General features: G+C 45.7%; 1 protein-coding gene across 4 annotated transcripts in view; it reads left to right on the forward strand.

Moving 5' to 3' along the window:
• Positions 1-19,348, forward strand: part of NR5A2 (nuclear receptor subfamily 5 group A member 2) — a 135,614-nt gene that overhangs the window by 6,586 nt on the left and 109,680 nt on the right. For 3 of the 4 annotated variants that reach the window (XM_078078245.1, XM_036081533.2, XM_036081541.2), the window contains exons 2-5: positions 5,389-5,526; positions 9,544-9,662; positions 11,204-11,345; positions 13,930-14,576. In XM_078078245.1, the coding sequence (XP_077934371.1) occupies positions 5,389-5,526; positions 9,544-9,662; positions 11,204-11,345; positions 13,930-14,576 (1,046 nt within the window). The remainder of the gene's footprint in view (positions 1-5,388; positions 5,527-9,543; positions 9,663-11,203; positions 11,346-13,929; positions 14,577-19,348) is intronic. The other variant, XM_078078246.1, reaches the window with a different exon arrangement.

Genomic DNA, 19,348 nt, shown 5'->3' on the forward strand with positions numbered 1-19,348 from the left:
CCAAGATTATTTCCCCAGCCAGCTCCTTTCTCAAGACCGGATCTCCCCGCCCACTTCGAGAAGGGCACCGGCTATACCAAAGCGGGACGCGCCTGGACCCCTGGGTTGGGGCAACAGTCTCCAAAGAAAATGAAGCCAAAAAGTTCTACTGAGAAGCCTTTTTACAGAGATGCAGATTCCGATAATCCAGGCCAAACTCTCGGAAAACCTCACCTATTCTTTAGGGCAAGGGTGGGCGGTTGGTTGGGGGAGGGGCTGGAGGAGCCTGGATTACCCGGATAATTACTTCACCTTGTATTTTCCTCCTCAGTAAAGACGGGGCCATGATATATTAAGATACTCTCCTAGTGATTGTGAATCCATCCCCACTTGCGGCTACCCCTGACACACAAGTCTTTCCAGGGGTAGAGTGTCTAAATTGATAGCAGTTTTTCCTCCTGCTCTACTCGCTGTGGCAGATGATGTCTTAGGTAGTTCTTTACACATGTACCAGAAAGGGATCTTTTTTTTTTTTTTAACGAGGCACGACTTCTCACCTATTCCAGTTTATTTTTTCAAAGCTTCGGCCAATACGGTGCTCCTTGGTAATTTGTATGTCTGTCCTGAAATTTAACCCCTCTCATCTTAAAACAAAGTGCTCTGGACGCAGGCTGGGGAAGCCTGGAAGCTGGGGCGGATAGCCCAGCCCCCTGAGCTCGGGAGCGGAACTCTGGAATTCTTGCTAAACTTAATCTTCAGAGAAAGGCAAAAGGGCCTTCTGATGGGCTTTTTGAGTGGGAGGGGCTGAAAAATTAGGCAGAGCTTGAGTTTTCTGTAGGCTGGTAAACTTGCTTCTCTTTCCCCTCGGGCTATCCCGGCCACTTGGTGGAGACTTTTCGAAAAAAATCTAGGTTTCTTCTGAGGCTGGAAGCTAGACACGTGCTACGAGAAAAGTAATGATTCTGGTTTCTTAAAAAAAAACTACCAAAAAGTAGAAATGGAGTAGACGTTAGAAATTGTTTCCAAGAATGTTGATTTGCAAGTTTCGTGTGAGGTTGTGTGGGTCATGCAAGGCTTCTCCCACCCAGGCGCGCGGGAGGGGTGGGTCTTATACTTGGGGACCTGTGTTTTCCGAGCCCAGGAAACTTGAACCAGTCCTAAAAATCTTGACATTTTTCACTCCCTTTGCAGCCTGCATGCGTTAAGCGCGCGGGGCTGGCCAACAATTCTCAGGTCAGGTCAAGGGCGGGCTGTTCCCGGCGCGCTGTCTGAAATGCCGCGCGGAACAGCGGAGAAGTGGAGGCGGGGGAGGAGAGCGAGGCGGTTACATCCTCGCGGGTGGGGAGTGCGAGACCTCCTCAGCTGCAGCCCGCCGGGTGAATGGGGCGCACGGCCCCGTAACGCTGAGCCTGGATAAAATATGCCAGGACTGCGCTCCTCGGGCTCATCAAGGCTGCGGGAGCCTCCCCGAGCCATCATCCTTTATAATTGCAACCGTCAATCAATGCTTTAAGACAAAGTCAGAACCGGGAAGGACGAGCCCTGGAGACCAGTCTCGTCGGAAAGAAGGTGGAGGCGTGGGGAAAGAGAGGGGAAAGGGGAGAGAAGTTTGCCAGAAGTTGGCAGAAGAATGCAGGGAAGAAATTGAGAATGCATACGGTAGCTAAAGCTGGAACAGCCTCCCCCTGCCTCCCGACTTCTGGTCTGTTGTCTCTGCCACCAGTTAAGTTTCCCGCAGACGGAGTGGATTCCTAAGTGTGCATCCATTAAGAGGCAGAGTGGCAGTAGGTAAAGATGTCCCTGGCGGAGGATGGGATGCGTCTGCCCTTCTATGGGGGCTTTATTATTCCAAGCCGATCGGTGTGTCTGTCGGCCAGTCCAACTACCGGCATCAACGTTTAGACCACACAGGCCCTGTTCCCCTACTCCCATCTCAAATGCCTCCCCCTTCCCGCGTCCACTTAGCTCTCCTTCCTCACGGCTGCCTCTGCAACCTAGAACCATCCTCAGGTGACCGACCCGAGGCACCGTGGGCGGCTCAGGCCCCTCCTCCCCCAGCTCTCCTTCCGAGAGGGTGTTCTGGGACACGCCCAAGAAGATCCCCGGTCACAGGGCAAGCGGTCCGTGGCTCCAATGCTGGCCCTGGCCCAGCCGAATTGAAGGCTCAAGGGACCAGAACATTCGGACAGAGGGAACTCAGAAGGTGGGGAATGGATGCACTTGGAGGGCGGAATGAGTGTAGTGTCGGAAGCCTTGGTGCCGCCGCCCCTCCCTCTGTGTCTGCCCCAGAGCTGGGGACTCCGCCGCTCCCCTAAACTTCTTGAGGAGAAAAACCGTGAAAAAGGGCCCTCCGGTCTCTGACTAGAAACAATTGCAGTGGACGATTTCCCACCTTGCGCACCGCAGGCGGGGGGCGGGGGGGCCGGGGGGGTGTGTGTTTCCACCATGCGGAGGGGATCTGGGATAGGGTTGAGCCAGCCTCTTCTCTCCCTGGAGCGGGAGGCCTGGAGCACCGAGGTTTTCTCTCTGCTTGAGACCTCCTGTGTTTGCGGTGTCCCTTCCGTTTGCTGCGGTCAGCCTGGACAAGAGCCTCAAAGCAAGGCAATCTTGGACTTTTTTTTTTTTTTTTAAGGGTGGCTTTTTGAAACGGTGTCTCCAGCCCCTATTTTCCCCCTCACCACCTCCTCTGGTTTGGGGAGGAGATAAATGAATGTCAGCTGGCCCTCTGTCACTATGACTACTGGTTTTGGGTGTGTGAGGTGAAGGCAGACTGGCTTGGACTCAAGAGACGCTATGGTCTAAACAAGCCCCTTCTGGAGCTGCAGCTGGGTTATGAATGTGATCACAAAGTTTGCCTGGGCTGGGTCAGGCTCTGCTTCAAGTCCAGGCAAGGATTTCACCATGCAGACCACAAATATATGGTCTGTCAGACTTTAACTCTCCTAACCTCTTCCTTCAGCTCTACCAACCAGAGGACCTTCCCTCTGGCTCTGAGCTGGAAGCTCCCTCTGAGGACCCAGAGTCTGGAGTTCTCCATAGCTGCGAGCCTGGTGTTTGTGAAGGTGCTACATAAGTGCCCCCCATAAGCTCTTTGATTGTAGTAGGACACTCCTAAATTAAGACTTTGTAATAAACTGATTTTCAAAGTTCATCCGAATCCACACAGCACTGCAAGAACTGATTTGAGCCCTGAGTTGTAATTCCTTTCCTTTTCTGAACTATGTAAATAAACGTGTGTGTGTGTATCTATATATATATATATATATATGCACTTAATTCACAATGGTATTTAAAACAACTAGTAATATTGAAAATGGATTGACAGTGTTACTTGATACCATCACAGAAATCTGAGCATCTTAAGGGTCCCTAATTTTGGCAACCACAGCCCACTGCACTTTCCAAACTAATGGACAGTCTCCCTCCCCCCCAAGTTTAAACATTTTCATGAAATTTGATGATGCTACAAAACTGAGATTTAAATAACTTAGATTCTGAATATATATTAAAGAAGAAAATTACAAAAAGAACAATTTAGAGAGCCAACAGCCTCTGAATTGCCAGACACCGGTAGGTGATAAACAACCCGTTTCATGCAAAAGTGTAGATTAATCGTGGTGATGATTGGAGTGTTTTCCAATTCATCAAATACTGGACTGGACAGTTTGAATGTGTGATCTCCATGCCATTCAAATAGAATAAATTCAGATCTTTTGAGATTCAAATTCACCCCCTTGTGGGTGGACTCTGATAATTACCCAGTCTTGCAGCAGACACTGAATATGAGGCATTTCATATGCAGTCATGAGGCTGGAAAAAAATGTTTTTCATCTTGTTGGGATGAGATCTGAAAACTTTTTGAAGATGTGGCTGGGCTGGTGGCTGAAGAGCTTACATAACAGATGGTTCTTTAAAACTTTATTAAAAGTGCTGGGCCTCTGGGCCTCATGTGGATGGTCCCACCAGAGACACCAGAATGAAAAAGGAAAGCCTAGTTCGGTCTTTGCATTCTACTTGGACACGCAGTTCACTAAAATTTAGGAAGTCTGCCGCCAATATAATCTTGGGCTGGAGGGGGTGGGGTGTTTACCAGTCTACCAGTGAAGGAACTGGTAGAGTGGGGAAACAGGGATAGCTGTTTCTCAGATTTCCGGCAAGTGAGTGAACGTGCGGCCATATGGCTGTCTCCTCGGTGGGCCGGGACGCTCGGCCACTCCAGGACTCCCGGGGCCCACGGTGGGGCCTTTTCGGACTGAATGCTGAGGGGTTAATGAAGCCGGGAGACCCTGGAGAGCAGGCCAGCTCTTTGGAGAAGAGCGGTCCACTGAATTCAACATCTCTTTTCTCCTTTAGGTTGTTCAAATGGGTGTTTAACTCCCCCCTCCAGCCCCTGACCCGACACGCGCGCGGAGACACGCACGCACACCCACACACTCCCGCGTCCCTTCTGGCTTCCCCCCAGCTCGCAGAAATAAATCGCCGCCCTAGCCTCCCGTCCTCCGCCGCTGCGCTCAGACAGAGGTCGCCTCTCCCTAGCTGGAAGACCCGGCAGCATTCACATCCCCCGCCCCAGGTCAGGGTGGGGTGGGAGGGGGTTAAGGCGGGGTGGCGAGGTTGGGGCAGGCGAGGGGACTGGAGCATGCGCCTCATCCTCATTGGCTGGCGGCTGGTGTCCGACCTAGTCCGGAACCCGCGTCCCCATTCACTGTCATCACCCCTCATCCCAGCCTTCCCCTTAGCCCCGTCTTACTTACCTCCCCACTCCTCCTCATCTTCCCCCTTTCCTTGCCAGGACCGTCACCCTCGGGGCTGGAAGGACTGCTCTCGGACACGCGGGAGGAGTAAACGAGGCAGGAGAGGGAGGCTGGAACTTCACAACTTCACACTTGTGATAGTGAGCGAGAGGGAAGCAGAGACGGGGGAAGGGGCGGAGAGGAGAAGTGAGGCGAGAGAGAGAGAGAGAGAGAGAGACCCCTGGCGATCCTGAGCCAGAGGGCGGGTGGAGGGAGGGGTAGAAGTCGCCCGAGCCGTCCGGGAGCAGCGGCAGCGGCACCGCCGCGGCGGCAGCACCAGCGGCTCCGCCGCCGTCTCCGCTGCCCGCCCGGAGCTCGGCCGCACTCGGATCCGCGCCCCGGGCAGCTGCGCCCTCGCCACCGCCGCCGCCTCCGCCCTCGCCGAGCCAAACCAAGGCGCCGGGACGCAGTCTTCACCGCATCTCGTAGCCCGCCATCTCCTCCCAGCGGCTTGGGGGCGGCTCCGGAGTTGCGAGACTGGACGGGGCTCAGGGGTCCTGACCCGCGGCCCCGGGAGGAGGCGGAGGCACGCTCCCGCGAGCGGGTGGGTGAGCCGGCACCCCAGTCGCCCTTCCTTTTTTTCCGCCGGAGTTGAATCTGTGCTGCCCGTGTCCAGGTGCTGGGCTTCCGGACGGACACGGACCCCCTATCCCCGCCCGCGGCCGCCTTGTCATGCTGCCCAAAGTGGAGACGGAAGCCCTGGGACTGGCTCGATCGCATGGGGAACAGGGGCAGATGCCGGAAAACATGCAAGGTAAGGAGGCGCTGCGCGGCGCTCGGGCTCCCGCGGCCACGCCACCCCCGGGCTCGCCCTGCGGGCTTCAGCCTCCCACCCCTCGCGGGCGCTGGAACTACCCGGCTGGGCTCTCGCGGCCGCCGGGCTGTGGGGCAGCTCGCGGGCGGCAGGCCCCCCACCCCAGGGACAGGCATAAAAGTTTATGGCTCTTGAACAATGCGGGGCGGAGGTTTTCCAAGCAATGCCTAATTGGCCGCTTCTAATTAAGAAAAGAGAGGCTTCGAGATCTATGGCAACCCGAGGCGGGGCGGGGGGGCGCCTTCAGGCTACAGATACTTCAGAATAATAAGATCATTCTAAGAAATGGAATGCCTCACTGGAAACCGGAGCAGGTTCTCAGTCACTGAATCGGTGGGAACTTTAATCAGTGCTCTTGTGTGGAGGAAAAACACCCCGCCTAGCAAAGTCAACTACAGAAAGAGAAGATGACCCCGGAAAAGCTTGTCCTAGCGGCGTTAGAATGCATGTGGGCACCCCCAAACGCCCATGCGGACAACTGGGCGCCGGCATAATTTGGACAACTTCAGAACTGCAGGCAGAACTGAAGAGATCCAAAGTTACCCCAACCCCATCTTCTGCGCGGGTATTGCCGAGTTAGTTGAGGGAGGGGGGCAGCGGTTTAGCTTAATGCCTCTGCTTCAGTTCGAGAACTGGGAGTATGGAAGTCCTATTTGTTTTCCCAGCTCTTGATTGCTGACAACAAAAAAAGCAAACTCTGCTGGCAATATTTTCGCCGCATTCCAAAACAGCGACTCTAGATCTGGCTGTATGAGCCCTTCAGAAGTTTATCGCAGTTGCTCTGGGCTGGGGAGGGAACAATGCTAGGAAAAGTCACCGGTGCTCTTCCATCCTCGCCCCTTCCAGCGCGCAGGATGTGCGGGCAGGCGGGCCTGTGATCCCGGAACGCTTCCTGCCATCCCCTTGAGCGAACTTGAAAGGGCCGGGGAGGTGTTGAGAGCAGAGTCCGACCAGAGTTTGGGGTTGGTACACGCCGCGGTACGGGATAGGCGGCGCGCCTGCAGCGCTTGGCCCCGGGGGCCCTGACGTCGCCCGGCTGGGCTGGGGGACGGGGTGGCGGCAAGACGTGCGTTACGCCTCTGGGTCGCTTACCCCACCGTGATCCTGGGGTCTCTCCAACCCTCCAGGAAGGGCTGTGGAAGTCCCCTGGGGGCTGCGGCCCCTGAGACTAACTTGAGGGTTGGCTGCTGGAGGAACCCGGTTGGCCCAAAGAGGCGTTCTCGCCCTCACCTGGGATTCCCGCGAAGTGGGGACGTGGGGGACCCGGGTGCCGGGAGCCGGATCTGGGAACCCTCCGCCTGAGCTGCGGAGAGGGACAACCCTTTGGGCGCCCGTGAGGCCAGCGCGATCTTGGGTGCAAAAGGAAAGTTCCTGCTGCTCGTTCCGGCGCGCGCGTTTCTGAGACTCGGGAAAAGACGCTCAGAGAAACGCTGGATCAAGAAGTAGGGGAGGCAAGAATAAGGGTTCAGGGGGTGGGGGGAAATGGGAGGGAAATGCCACTGTAATATTTTCCCTGTAAAGTTCCGGAGGGGAGTTCTTGACACGACCTACTGCCCCAAAGCAGAAAGTTAGCCCTCCGTTGTGCCCAGGGCTCAGGAGAAGTCGCCGGCCGCTCGCTCACTCCGGGTTCGAAAACAGTGTGGGAATGGCCACGGCACGACTTTTCCCTAGGCCACGCGGCCTACACCTCGAGGGCAGTCCCTGGGGATGGGACCCCATTACCATGCTTGCTCTGGTCTCCGCCGGGGATGCGCCCTAGTCGCCCTAATCCGATCAGAAAGGGGACCCGCCATTGGGTTGCGGGACAGCATAGCGCGTCCAACTTAGGGGGAATTTCTCTGCGTGCCTCTCTGCGGTCCTAGCTTTACAAGGCCCCACCGTCCTCTTCACTTTCTTAGGACAGGGACTTCTTTGCCCTAACGGATTCCGTTCTTCAAATGCCTACTTGGGTACAGCACCTGGGAAACTGAAAGATGCCTCGGTCTTGCACAGCGGCAACTGTCTACCCGCACGGACTCTTTGTCCAAGAGGGTCCCCACCCTCAACTCCGGTCCTTTTGGGGTTGGATGCCCGAGGTGGGCACCGAATCCTCCTGCAAACGTTTGCCTCGCTGTGCCTCTTAGGTGCAAAGTTTAGACTTTACTTTTTTGGGAGAATAAAAACAATAAAGTACAGTTTTTCCCGTCCCTAAAACACGCCACAAAGCAATAGTTTAAGTTTTGGGAGAGATGGGGCTATAAACGAACTTCTCGAACCCTCAGTTCCCCCAAACCCCCAGCTTCCCAAAACCCGAGCGCGGACCTGTTAGGGCTGGCACCGCTGGGAGGACTGCGCTCAGTATCTCTTTACTTGTTTTACGGAGCCCAAGCGCCTGCCTCTACGGGAACATCTTTCACGGGGACCCCACCCCCTATCTCCAAACTCTGGCTAACTCACTCGGGTTTAAGCCCCAGACCAGGGCTCTGTGGCTCGGGAAGAGATGGCTCAAACTCAGCCGGTCTGTGCTCGGCCCTCAGCCTCGAAGTGGTGCAAGTGACCGCACCTCCCCACGGCCCTTTCCGGAGGCCTGCAGAATCCATAAAGAAAAAAAGAACTTTATTTTAAAAAGAATAAGGAAAAGAACGAGTCATTGTCGAAGAGGCCACATTATGGTGATGGAGTGGCCGGGAACTTCGGGGATGCGGTGGGGGCTATTTCTCTTTCCTTTTTGGTAAACAAATCAGAGGAAACTTCTGTCCGGCCATCGGTTCCCCGCCCCCCCCGCCCCGCCCCCTGCAAGTGCCACTGATTAACTTAAACTCGACTCTGCTTTAGTGCGCCTGTGTGTAGCCGAGCAAGGGGCGAGAGGCGAGTGTACCCCGGGGTTTCACAGGAAGGTGCCCGGAAGGGTTAGGGTGCCGGGCTGCGCGGACCTGCTCCTTACCGCAGGTACCCGTTGCGTCCGCCCTCCGACACCTGACCCTGGGTGAGTCTCGGGAAGGGATTAGGTCAGGTATTATCTCCCGGCCACTGTCCTTCCTGTGCATAGTTTATCCATCTTTTGGCTGCAAAGGCGCCTTCGCAGAGCTGCGTCCGGCGGAAGGCGGTTACTCGATCCCCGCAGTGAACCGCGCGGAGCCACGGCCTGATTTCTGTTTAACTTTAACAGGGCGATCCGGAGGTGTTTATATTTTGCACTGATTATCGGAAACATGTGAAGTTTATCACAGGACTTTGCGACGAAACCAAACCCTCGTGTGTATCTTTTCCTTTTTCTCTCTCTCTGCCCGGCGTCCTCTCTCTTTTCCTTCTCTATTTTTACAGGAGATTTTCAAGTGTGAAGAGGTGAAAGTATCCAGAACAGGAGTCCTGTCGATATGGAGCTGAATGTTTCAATTAATCTAACAGATTTGAACGTAGGGAGCAGCAGGCTGTGGTTCAAGTGGGGCTTGCTGCTGAGAAGCAGGTTTCTGGGGCTTCAGGCTCTCCGTCAAGTGTTTGCAAGTCGGAGTTGCTCTCCTGTTGAGCGAGGTGTACTTGCAGCAAACTTAGTTCAAGAGTGGGAGACTGTGTGTGCTTGTTTCTCTCTCCTAGGCAAAGGTGACATTTTTGGATCTTAACTTTAGGAGGTTTAAAGTTCTAAATTGTTATTTTCTGCAATTCATGTTTCTATTCTGATTTGCTGCCTTGCAGTTATGAGCTATGTGTGTTCAACAGTGGTAAGTTTAAAATTCTTAACAAAACAAGTTGGAATTCTTTTTCAGTTAAAAAATAGGAAGTGCGTGCTCGCTGAGTCCAAAAGATCTTTTACTTTCATTGTATAAAAATAGTTTTTCACTACACCTGGATAAAAAAATATTTTTATTTTATATTTTACCTGTGATATTTGCCCACCAATTACCAAAATGCTTCTCACTGCAGGATTACAACCTACCCTGTGAATTAATTAGCTATGTATATACATTTCTTTTGTTTCAGTGTCTCAGTTTAAAATGGTGAATTACTCCTATGATGAAGATCTTGAAGAGCTCTGCCCGGTGTGTGGAGATAAAGTGTCTGGATACCATTATGGGCTCCTCACCTGTGAAAGCTGCAAGGTTTGCTTACACATTGCTACCTGACAAATACAAGGTTCAAAACCAAAATAAACCCTTGGATTGCTTTCTAAAGCTATATTTAGGCTGTCTTTTTTGGACTCAATTAAAAATGAGAGAAAGAGTCTTAGGGAGATGATTCTTTGAAATATGTGTTTAATTCCAAAGGCAAAAAAAAAATTATGCTGTTTAGAAAACTTTGCCAGTCTCATGGCTTTAAAATATTTTATTGTAGTAAAGTGATGTATCTGTAGAAAGACTTCTATTTCTAACAGTCCTAAATATTGATTTTGCTTGACTTATATATATTTAAACATCATTGTTCTTGAGAGGAAACATGACAAAGTATTTCCCAAATATATTTTAACTTCAGACTATTCTGTGCTGCAAGTCTAAACATTTTTTATCCACAGGTAAAAGTCTAAATTCTCAACTGTGTGATTTTTATCCTTATTTATTCCAAAAACAATTCTTAAGATTTTTTTGAAATTTATATCATAAAGAATAAGAAACCACATCTCAGTTTATAGTAAGTGTAGCTTTCATAAATAAATTATATGACCTATTTAAGTGCAAGAAGTTTTAATATGTCAAATGTACTTTATTGTTCCTAATAGTCTCAACCATACATCAAGAATTTATCTCAGACCTTTTTAATATATTCCCAGTCAACCTGATACTTGCTATTTTTCAACATTTTTTAAAGGAGAAAGCTCAGTTACAAATACTTAAACCACTGGCAGGAAAATCCTTTCATTCTCTATAACAAAGTAAGATTGTTTCACTTTATGGCTAGTAGGATAAACATAAAGAATATACCATCCTGGTAAAGCTATTATTGTATTATGAAGCTACAAAATTTGTTTTTGATGAATTCTTTTGGGTGCAATATAAGAAAAACACACTGCTAAAATTCAGCTCTCTGCTACACATGATTTTCTTTTCCGTTAGTTTCACCTTTCTTTCTTTTTTTTTTAACAGAGTTCCCCAACTTGAATGTATTCCAATGGAATTATGAACACTTACCCATTTTACTCTTTAAATCCTTTTGCTCTTAACTATCAAGTGCTGACGTTTGTAAAAAAAAAAAAAATATCTGGGGTGTTTTGCTATTCAATTTTCCACTGTTATTTTACAATAGTTTGCCACTAAAATTCTATCAGACTGCTTACAAACAGTGCAGATCTCCATGAGTACCTTACCTGGAATAGATTAATAAGAAAACAGATGTGTGTGTGTTTTTTTAATACTAGTCAATATAGAATGTATTTTTCTCTGACTGTTGAGATGAAATGGTGTGTATCCAAATCTCCCCGAGATTTGATATAATTTTAGGAATAGAACTCAAGTGCTAGAAAAATCTCCACTTTGGCCCGGTGCTGTTTTGGAGGGTCGATCTTGTTAAAATGTGAAACAAACCACAGAACCACGGAAGGGCTCATTGGTTCAATGAAAAGATTTATTGGTGATTTCCTTAAAATGAAACAATGGAAGAGATGGGTGTTAGATTTTTAATATGCCTCACTATTTTCTCTGTCTTGTAGGGATTTTTTAAGCGAACAGTCCAAAATAATAAAAGGTACACATGTATAGAAAACCAGAACTGCCAAATTGATAAAACACAGAGAAAGCGTTGTCCTTACTGTCGATTTCAAAAATGTCTAAGTGTTGGAATGAAGCTAGAAGGTAAGTTTCTTCCAAAGACTACTGCCTGTTAAAACTCTCCAAGGACGTAAGATTTAAAATAACATTGTACTTAGAATATGATAACATTATTTTCCTAGTCTTTTAACACCATGGACAATAATGTAAGATCTTTTTTATGTTTTGTCAGCAGAGATGTCTGAGTATCATTTAAACACTGGGGACATCTACTAGGAAAAATTTTAAATATCAGAGTTTCCCTCCCCCCACTTTTTTTTTTTTTTTTTTTTAGTTTGGAGAGCAGATGGATTTGACGCTAAAAAGGCCAAGTTAGATGAAAACAAGACTAACGTGATTCAACTGAGAACAAGTTTTAAACATTTGCAAAAATTAAAAATACTTTTAAGTTTTCAAATCGGATGCTCTAGTAAAAGTTTGATTTTAATCTTTTAAATTGTTTACTTGTCACAATTGTTACTATTAATTTCATGGCTCCTGAGCAAGAGTTAAAGCCTTTAATTGTGCAATGGGGTTTCTCGTGTAGATTATCAATTTTGATAGTGTGGGAAAGTACGTTTCTCTTTTTTAAGATAATGATGAAGGCTGCGAAATGAAGTTGAAAAGTAGGAAACATGAAAAATAATGAACTATTAAATCAGTAGCATTGGTTTGACAGGAATAAGGTAGTGGTTCCCCAAAAGCCATGTTAGACTTTATGTTGTGAGAGTAGAACTGTATTTACAATGTACAGGTTGGCAGGGAGGAAAGTTAATATGTGGTCGCTGTAAGTAAGTAGTCTCTAGTTCATGGACTATTTTGGTGTGTTGCTGTTTCTTAGCCTCCAGCCTACTGACTTTCCACAGATTAACTATAGTGCAAGTAAAGTAATAATAAGAGATACATGTCACCGTTATGTGCCAGATACAAGAGTGCATTTTAGTTGATCAATGAGGCACAGGCTAGTTGTGTGTGGAGATTTCCTGTGATGTGGCACTCAGACTTGATAGAAATACTCAAAAGATTTCAAATAAATCTGCTAAATTGCTCATAGATTCTTTCCCAATAGAATTAGCCACTTTGGTTATCATTGGAACTGTTAACTCTGTATTGCTTTTATTTTATTTATTTTTTAAGATTTTATTTATTTCAGAGAGAGAGAGAGCAAGCATGAGTGGGGGGAGGGGAGAGGGAGAAGCAGACTCCCTGCTGAGCAGAGAGCAGCCCTGGAGCTCAATTCCAGGACCTCAGGAATCTGAAGGCAGAGGCTTAACCGACTGAGCCACCCAGGTGCCCTTCTGTATTGCTATTAAGAAGAGATGGAGAAAGATCAAGAAAGAAATGCTCACTAATTTCTTTATTACCACTCACTTTATTATTTTCCAAACAGCAAAATATTGTGGGAGATGCATACTGTCGTATGAGACTCAAAATATAAAATGTCAAAGAGTAAATGTTGTGGGACGCCTGGCTGCCTCAGTCGGTAGAGCATGTGACACTTGATCTCGGGGGTCATGAGTTCAAACCCCACGTTGGGCATGGAACCTACTTAACAAAACAAACACACACACACACACACACACACACACACACACACACACGAGTAAATGTTGTGGCTTCATAAGATGTCATTTGATTTCTCTCTCTTTTTTTTTAATGAAAAGAAAAGGTTGCATTTCTTTACCTTAAAAAGTATTACTAAGTCACTCGTGGGGCATAACCATACTTCCTTAACAGTGATATGAAAAAGTGGAATATTCAATAAATTATCATCCAGATGAAAAACTTGCACAATATTCTAGATACCTAGCATTCACAATAAATGTTTAATGCTATACTAATCCTAAGATCAAAAGCTCAAAAACTTAACCTCCAGCAATTTCAACATGTCACAAGCTGTCAGAGGTCGCTGGTTTCTGTCTAATTGCCATTGGCCACTGTGGGCTTGGAGACTACTGCTAACTCACTTATTTGACATGGTCCCAGAGTCCACACAGCACTGTGATGGTAGACTGTCTTGACAGCTTCTGAAATGAATTTGCTTTAATTATGTCCAGTTCTTCTTAAATTAAAAAGAATAACCGGTGGTTATCTGATGTGTGCTCATCAAGTCCAGGTGAAAATGATTTTCCAGGAACATAATGTGCCCAACCCTTTTTGCAGCAGATTAGTCAAAATGGCTTTGAGGAATGAAGATATTCTCAGGGAAAATATTCACAATTCAATCCAGAAATGGGTTGATTTTTTATTTTTTCCTCTTAGTAGTTTGGGTTTCCGTAACGAGAATTCTGACAAAGCTGGCATAATAGAAACTGATCCTCTTCCTTAGCAATCTGGAGTATCCCCCGTGTGCAGCAAGAATTATGAAATCCTCACTGTCTACCAAAGGGTTAATATGTCCCTATGCATCCAAAATACTTTTTTGATGACAAACACTTAAAGACGAAAGAATTCAAAAATGGCTTTTTTTGGGGGGGGGGGGAATCTTTATGGGCCATTGTAATGAAAACAACCACACACCTAACACTTCTGGTCAATTTTCAGCATTTCTCGATAGCTGGAGATGTAGAGACTGCTAATAATTTGCACCTTATTTATACCCTTACTCCTTTTTTTTATTTCCCCACAGCGGTAAGGGCTGACCGAATGCGCGGGGGAAGGAATAAATTTGGGCCAATGTACAAGAGAGACAGGGCCCTAAAGCAACAGAAAAAAGCCCTCATCCGAGCCAATGGACTTAAGCTAGAAGCCATGTCTCAGGTGATCCAAGCAATGCCCTCTGAGCTCACCATCTCTTCTGCCATTCAGAACATCCATTCTGCCTCCAAAGGCCTACCTCTGAACCACGCTGCCTTGCCTCCTACAGACTATGACAGAAGTCCCTTTGTAACATCCCCCATTAGCATGACAATGCCACCTCATGGCAGCCTGCAAGGTTACCAAACATACAGTCACTTTCCTAGCCGGGCCATCAAGTCCGAGTACCCAGATCCCTACACCAGCTCACCAGAGTCGATAATGGGCTATTCCTACATGGATAGTTACCAGACGAGCTCCCCGGCAAGCATCCCACATCTGATACTGGAACTTCTGAAGTGTGAGCCAGATGAGCCTCAAGTCCAGGCTAAAATCATGGCCTATTTGCAGCAAGAACAAGCTAACCGAAGCAAGCACGAAAAGCTGAGCACGTTTGGGCTTATGTGCAAAATGGCTGATCAAACCCTCTTCTCTATTGTTGAGTGGGCCAGGAGTAGTATCTTCTTCAGAGAACTTAAGGTACGTCATCGGCTCTTACAACTTACAGCCCCCCTTTCAAGAGAGACCTAACTCTGTTCCTAATTAATATATACTTGGTGTTGAAAATATGTTTTCCTTACTTTTCTTCTTTGTATGATTTACAGAGTAGAAGAATCTTATGACCTTGACTTCGGGACTGTCACAGCTTAACTTGATGGGGCTTTTATTCTATGTAGCTCTTAGTTTAGGGGGGGAATGGCATTTCATGTAAAGTATAGGGGAAAAAAAATTTTTTTTTCTGAATAGTAGAATGTCTTTACTTACTCCCTTTAACTCAGACGGTTTATGGCTAGAAAATTTAAGTCATTGTGGACCAGCACCTTGTGAACTTTTTTAAAAATTACCAAGTAAAAAGCTATATTATAATGGTGCCAATTTAAAAGAAAAAATGCCAGCGTTTAGTTGTGTTTAGACCCTAGAGAATGAAAATGATACCACTGGCTACTAGTGTCAAATAGGTATTTACTACCTGTTTACCTTGACATTAGGTTGGTAAAGCTTTGTTTTCGGAGCAGATTCCAATAGGATGTTTACTGTCATTGGATGGGGATTGGGCAAATGGTGAGTGCTAGTCTACTTGGCTCGGGTTTTAGTTCTCATAATCTATGTCTGTCGTTGATTTTAATGGATTGGTACATTGTAAACACAGTACATGTTTGTATAAAGATCTCTGTTTAACTACGTAATTATTTTATTTCCTGAAACTTAAGACTGAATTAATATGGGAAAGTGATATCGAAGTTTGGAATCCAAGAGTAGCTACCAAAGCACATTTGGTAGTCAGTGGTTTCATTCTCTGTTTTAAGAGCAAAGGTGAATCCTGGATTTGATTTCTCAGTATATCTGTTGCAAAATCAATTTCTTCCTTTTACTGTCATGGGGGTAGACATAGCTGCTAAAGATCTGTGGCTTCTGAACACCTAGGACTTTTGGAGGAGATTTAAAATCTTTGAGAGAAGGACAATACAAAGCCGACTTTTAATATAAAGGGTGGTTGTTGAAAACTGTCTGTGTAGATAGACCAGGGAATATGAAAGTTGTGTGCAAATGGGAGACAGCACTTTTCATAGCAGTCTTTATTAAGCACTGCGATTTGTACAGGGAAACAAAAAAGTTATCTGAACAGATCCAAAGAAGTTGATAGAATACTACCACCAGGCGGTTAAGGGTGTTGACGTATTCAGCTCTTTACTCTCTTGTACTTTATCTCTCCATTTAAAGAGGACTGAAAGTGGAGATAGATACCAAATGCAGAGGACAAGCAGAATGCGTTGAGTTAGCACGGTCAGGCCAGATATTTTCTGGGTATGTAACCACTCTGTGATAATCAAAGCGTTTTTCATGAAAAACAAAAACAAAGAAAACTTTCTGGTGTTCTTACACTCACAGCTTTGTCCTTCAGACGGCCAGTAAGGTATCTGAAATGAAAAAGAAAACGATAATTTTAGATACAACATTAAGAAATGTAAAAGTGAGGAAAGCACGACTGACCTTTGCGGGCAGATGGACTCACTTTGAGTTAGAGCTTTGTTTGCTATGACTTAATAACTGTGTCTTCGTAGGCAGGATGTTAATTTCTAGGCTTAGTTTTCCCATCTGTAAAATTATACCTGTGGTGTTTATGGTATAGGGGGTATGGAGGGCATAACAACACTTTCACCATTGACGAGGTTTTGCAAGGAAGAAATGAGATCATGTAGGCAAAATATCTAGGACTGGGAGCCTGGCATACATTTCATACTCAATAAATTAGTGTTCTTTTAAAATCATCATTATTGTGGTTTTATGACAAGTGTCTGGAGATTTTACATAATACTATCTGATATTCAGCATAAAAACAAGCAGTTGTGCTTTTTCCTAGTTTGACATTGGGAAACAATATCACCACATATGTTATAGAGTAGTGCAATTCTATAATAAACAGTCATAAGTACTACTAATTGAGGACTTAAATTTGCCAGACAGTAAGTTGGGTGTAAGATGAATGCAAAGTTGAGTTAGACAAAAAATATTTCCTCTCAAAGATTTATGGTAAGACAGTTTCATAAATATCTATTTAAAAAAGACAGCTGAAGTTGTATTTCACAAATACACAGGGGAAGAAATTATGCATATCATTTACATGTCAAAAAGGAAACATTATGAAGAGAATATAGACAGCCACAGGTAGGATTTTAAGAGTGCTAGGAAAGCACTCTTCCTTTCCAAAATTCTCTTTTCCTCCCCCCTGTAGCTAAATTCTACAAGATTCTTTTATGGGGTGTGAGGTTTCATATTTGGCTAAAATGTAAATCCTTTGGGAATGGGGCATATTAAAGCATTATCAGTCATTTATATTGTTATTTAATGCATTTATCAGTCTTTCATGAGAAGATGCTTTGAAAAAAGGAAAGGGAAAGAAAGTACAGACATTAGTGGGGGTGCTCAAAAGGGGTAGGAAGTGCCCTCAGGAGAGAAAGACAAACTTGACCCACTTCCTGTTTCGCCTTGAGCTTGCATTGAAAAGAGTGATTCAATATAAGTATTTTTCAGAGAAGAAAAAGTAGAATTTAGAATAATTTAGGGGCAGTTTAAATTTAGAGTTAGAAGGTGACTGTTCACATTTGAAAGAATTCCTTTCCCTTGTGTTTATAAATTTGTCACAAAATAGAGCAAGTTGTTGGACGCCAACATTGAGACATATGCATCGCCATGTATTTTTCCAGGGCAATGGCTTTCAAGTTTTTAAACTATGACCTGCAGTAAGAATATATTTTACATTGGAACTTGGTGTACTGAAACAGATCTCTCCCTCTCTACCACACACACACACACACACACACACACACACACACACACACACACACCGAGAAACATACATACACACATATAAAATGAACCAGAGTTTGACTAGACATTACATGACCTTCTCCATGCCATGCACTTGATATTTTCTACTCTATTCTGCTTTAGTCTAATTTACATGTTTTTAAAAATTTCCAGTCATCACCCACTGAATTGGTTACATGACCCACTAATGAGGCATGACCTGCAGTTCAAGAAACATTGCTCTAGGGAAGGTTTTGTAGGCCATCCATTGGGCATTGCCTACCTGGCATTGCTAAGTGCAAGTCCTGAAAATGCCTCTTTCCTCTGGTATGGCTTCCAACACATCCCCGAAACCTACAGCCCAGTCCTCACCCTATCTTCCTGCAAAATTGTGATTTTTAAATAGCCCTTTGGGAAGATCAGTGCTCCCCTTTAAACCTTTGTCTTTTTCTTGTAACTTCACAACAAATTACCCATCAAGTGATATACGGGCAGATTGCTTATACCTCTATGACCCCAAGATGAAAAGTCACATATTTGTTCCGGGAGAGTAATAGGATAATAAGGCAGTTTTGCAAATGACTCCTTGCTCATTATTCCAGGACAAGTTACACTCTCTACCATGTATAAAAGGAGAGAATACAGATTTCATTTGTTTACTATTTAAGGTAACAGAAGGGTCAGAGGTAATTTGGTGGGTGGTTTGTTTTTCTACATGGCTACAAGGTTCAAAAAAGATATTCTGGTTCCTATTCAAAATATTGTAATGAGAAAGAGGAAATTACAACTCCCAACCTCACAGTTCATGTAATAGCACATAAACAGCAAAAGAAAAAAAAAAAGATTGTATACGCCTAGAAACCGTGCAATTTCAGAGCTGGAAGATGATTAGGGAAGAAGGGATGCGGACACATAAGTGAGCTGTTCTGTTTTTCTATACACCTGTAAGGGCCAATTCTAATTCCAATCCAAAATACTGGCATGAGAACGATGAAATTAATACTATGAAATAGTAGCTTTCAAAACAGCACATATGCATCGGAAGATATTCCAGGCCTAGAAACCAGATTTTTCCTGAGTTTGAAGACATGGTGGAGATCATTTGACCCACCTCTTGATTTTACCTATGAAGAAACTGAAGTAGGAGTGGAATTGTGACTTGGCTTAAGATGATGCAGCTACTAAATGTCAGAATTGGGACTGGCAGATTCAGGTTCTGAAAAGCAGTACTTTGTACAGCCCCCCTCCCCACCCCCAAGAAACACACACAAATAGGCAGTGTAACCTTTGACTCGGAAAACACAGGTCTTTGCCAGTGAAGCTAAAGCAAATCTCTAGGTTATCAGAAGTCCATCACTACCATCCAATTACTAAATCACTAATAATCAGTGAGACAGATTTTCTCTGAGCTCAGACGACCCCCTGGGAGTGAATGAGTCACTTTAGAAAGCTACAATAATTCTTTCAGGCCACTGGGGTATCATTCAGTAGAGTGGATCTACCAGCTAGCGCTTCTGAGCCTCGAGAGCGTGTCCGGAGCATTCTTTAATACCTTACCCTCTACAGATAGTGTACTCTGTGGGAGAATCTGGTTCAGCAACAACATGGGTTGTGCTCAGCAGTTAAAATGGCTAAATACAATTCTACTTGATGCCCACATAGTCAGCATGGGTTACTTTTTATGTATGTTTGTGAAAAGCTACAGAAAGAGAATACAAGGTTGCAATCAGGTGATAGATGAGCCACTAATTATAAATGTATTAGAAGTGTTTCTGAGGTAATGTCGTAAATCCCACGCACCTTCTAATCTTCAAACCAAATCTTAGGATGGCCGATACTCTTGACTTTCTTTCCTTGTGTTTTTGGAAATTAAAAGCAAATTCAAGACCTCCTCACATTGGTGAAAGACCTGTCTTTGTGAGTCAAGAAGATTGTACGTTTTC

Source organism: Halichoerus grypus, chromosome 7, assembly GCF_964656455.1.
Source record: "Halichoerus grypus chromosome 7, mHalGry1.hap1.1, whole genome shotgun sequence".
NCBI classification, from domain to species: Eukaryota; Metazoa; Chordata; class Mammalia; order Carnivora; family Phocidae; genus Halichoerus; species Halichoerus grypus.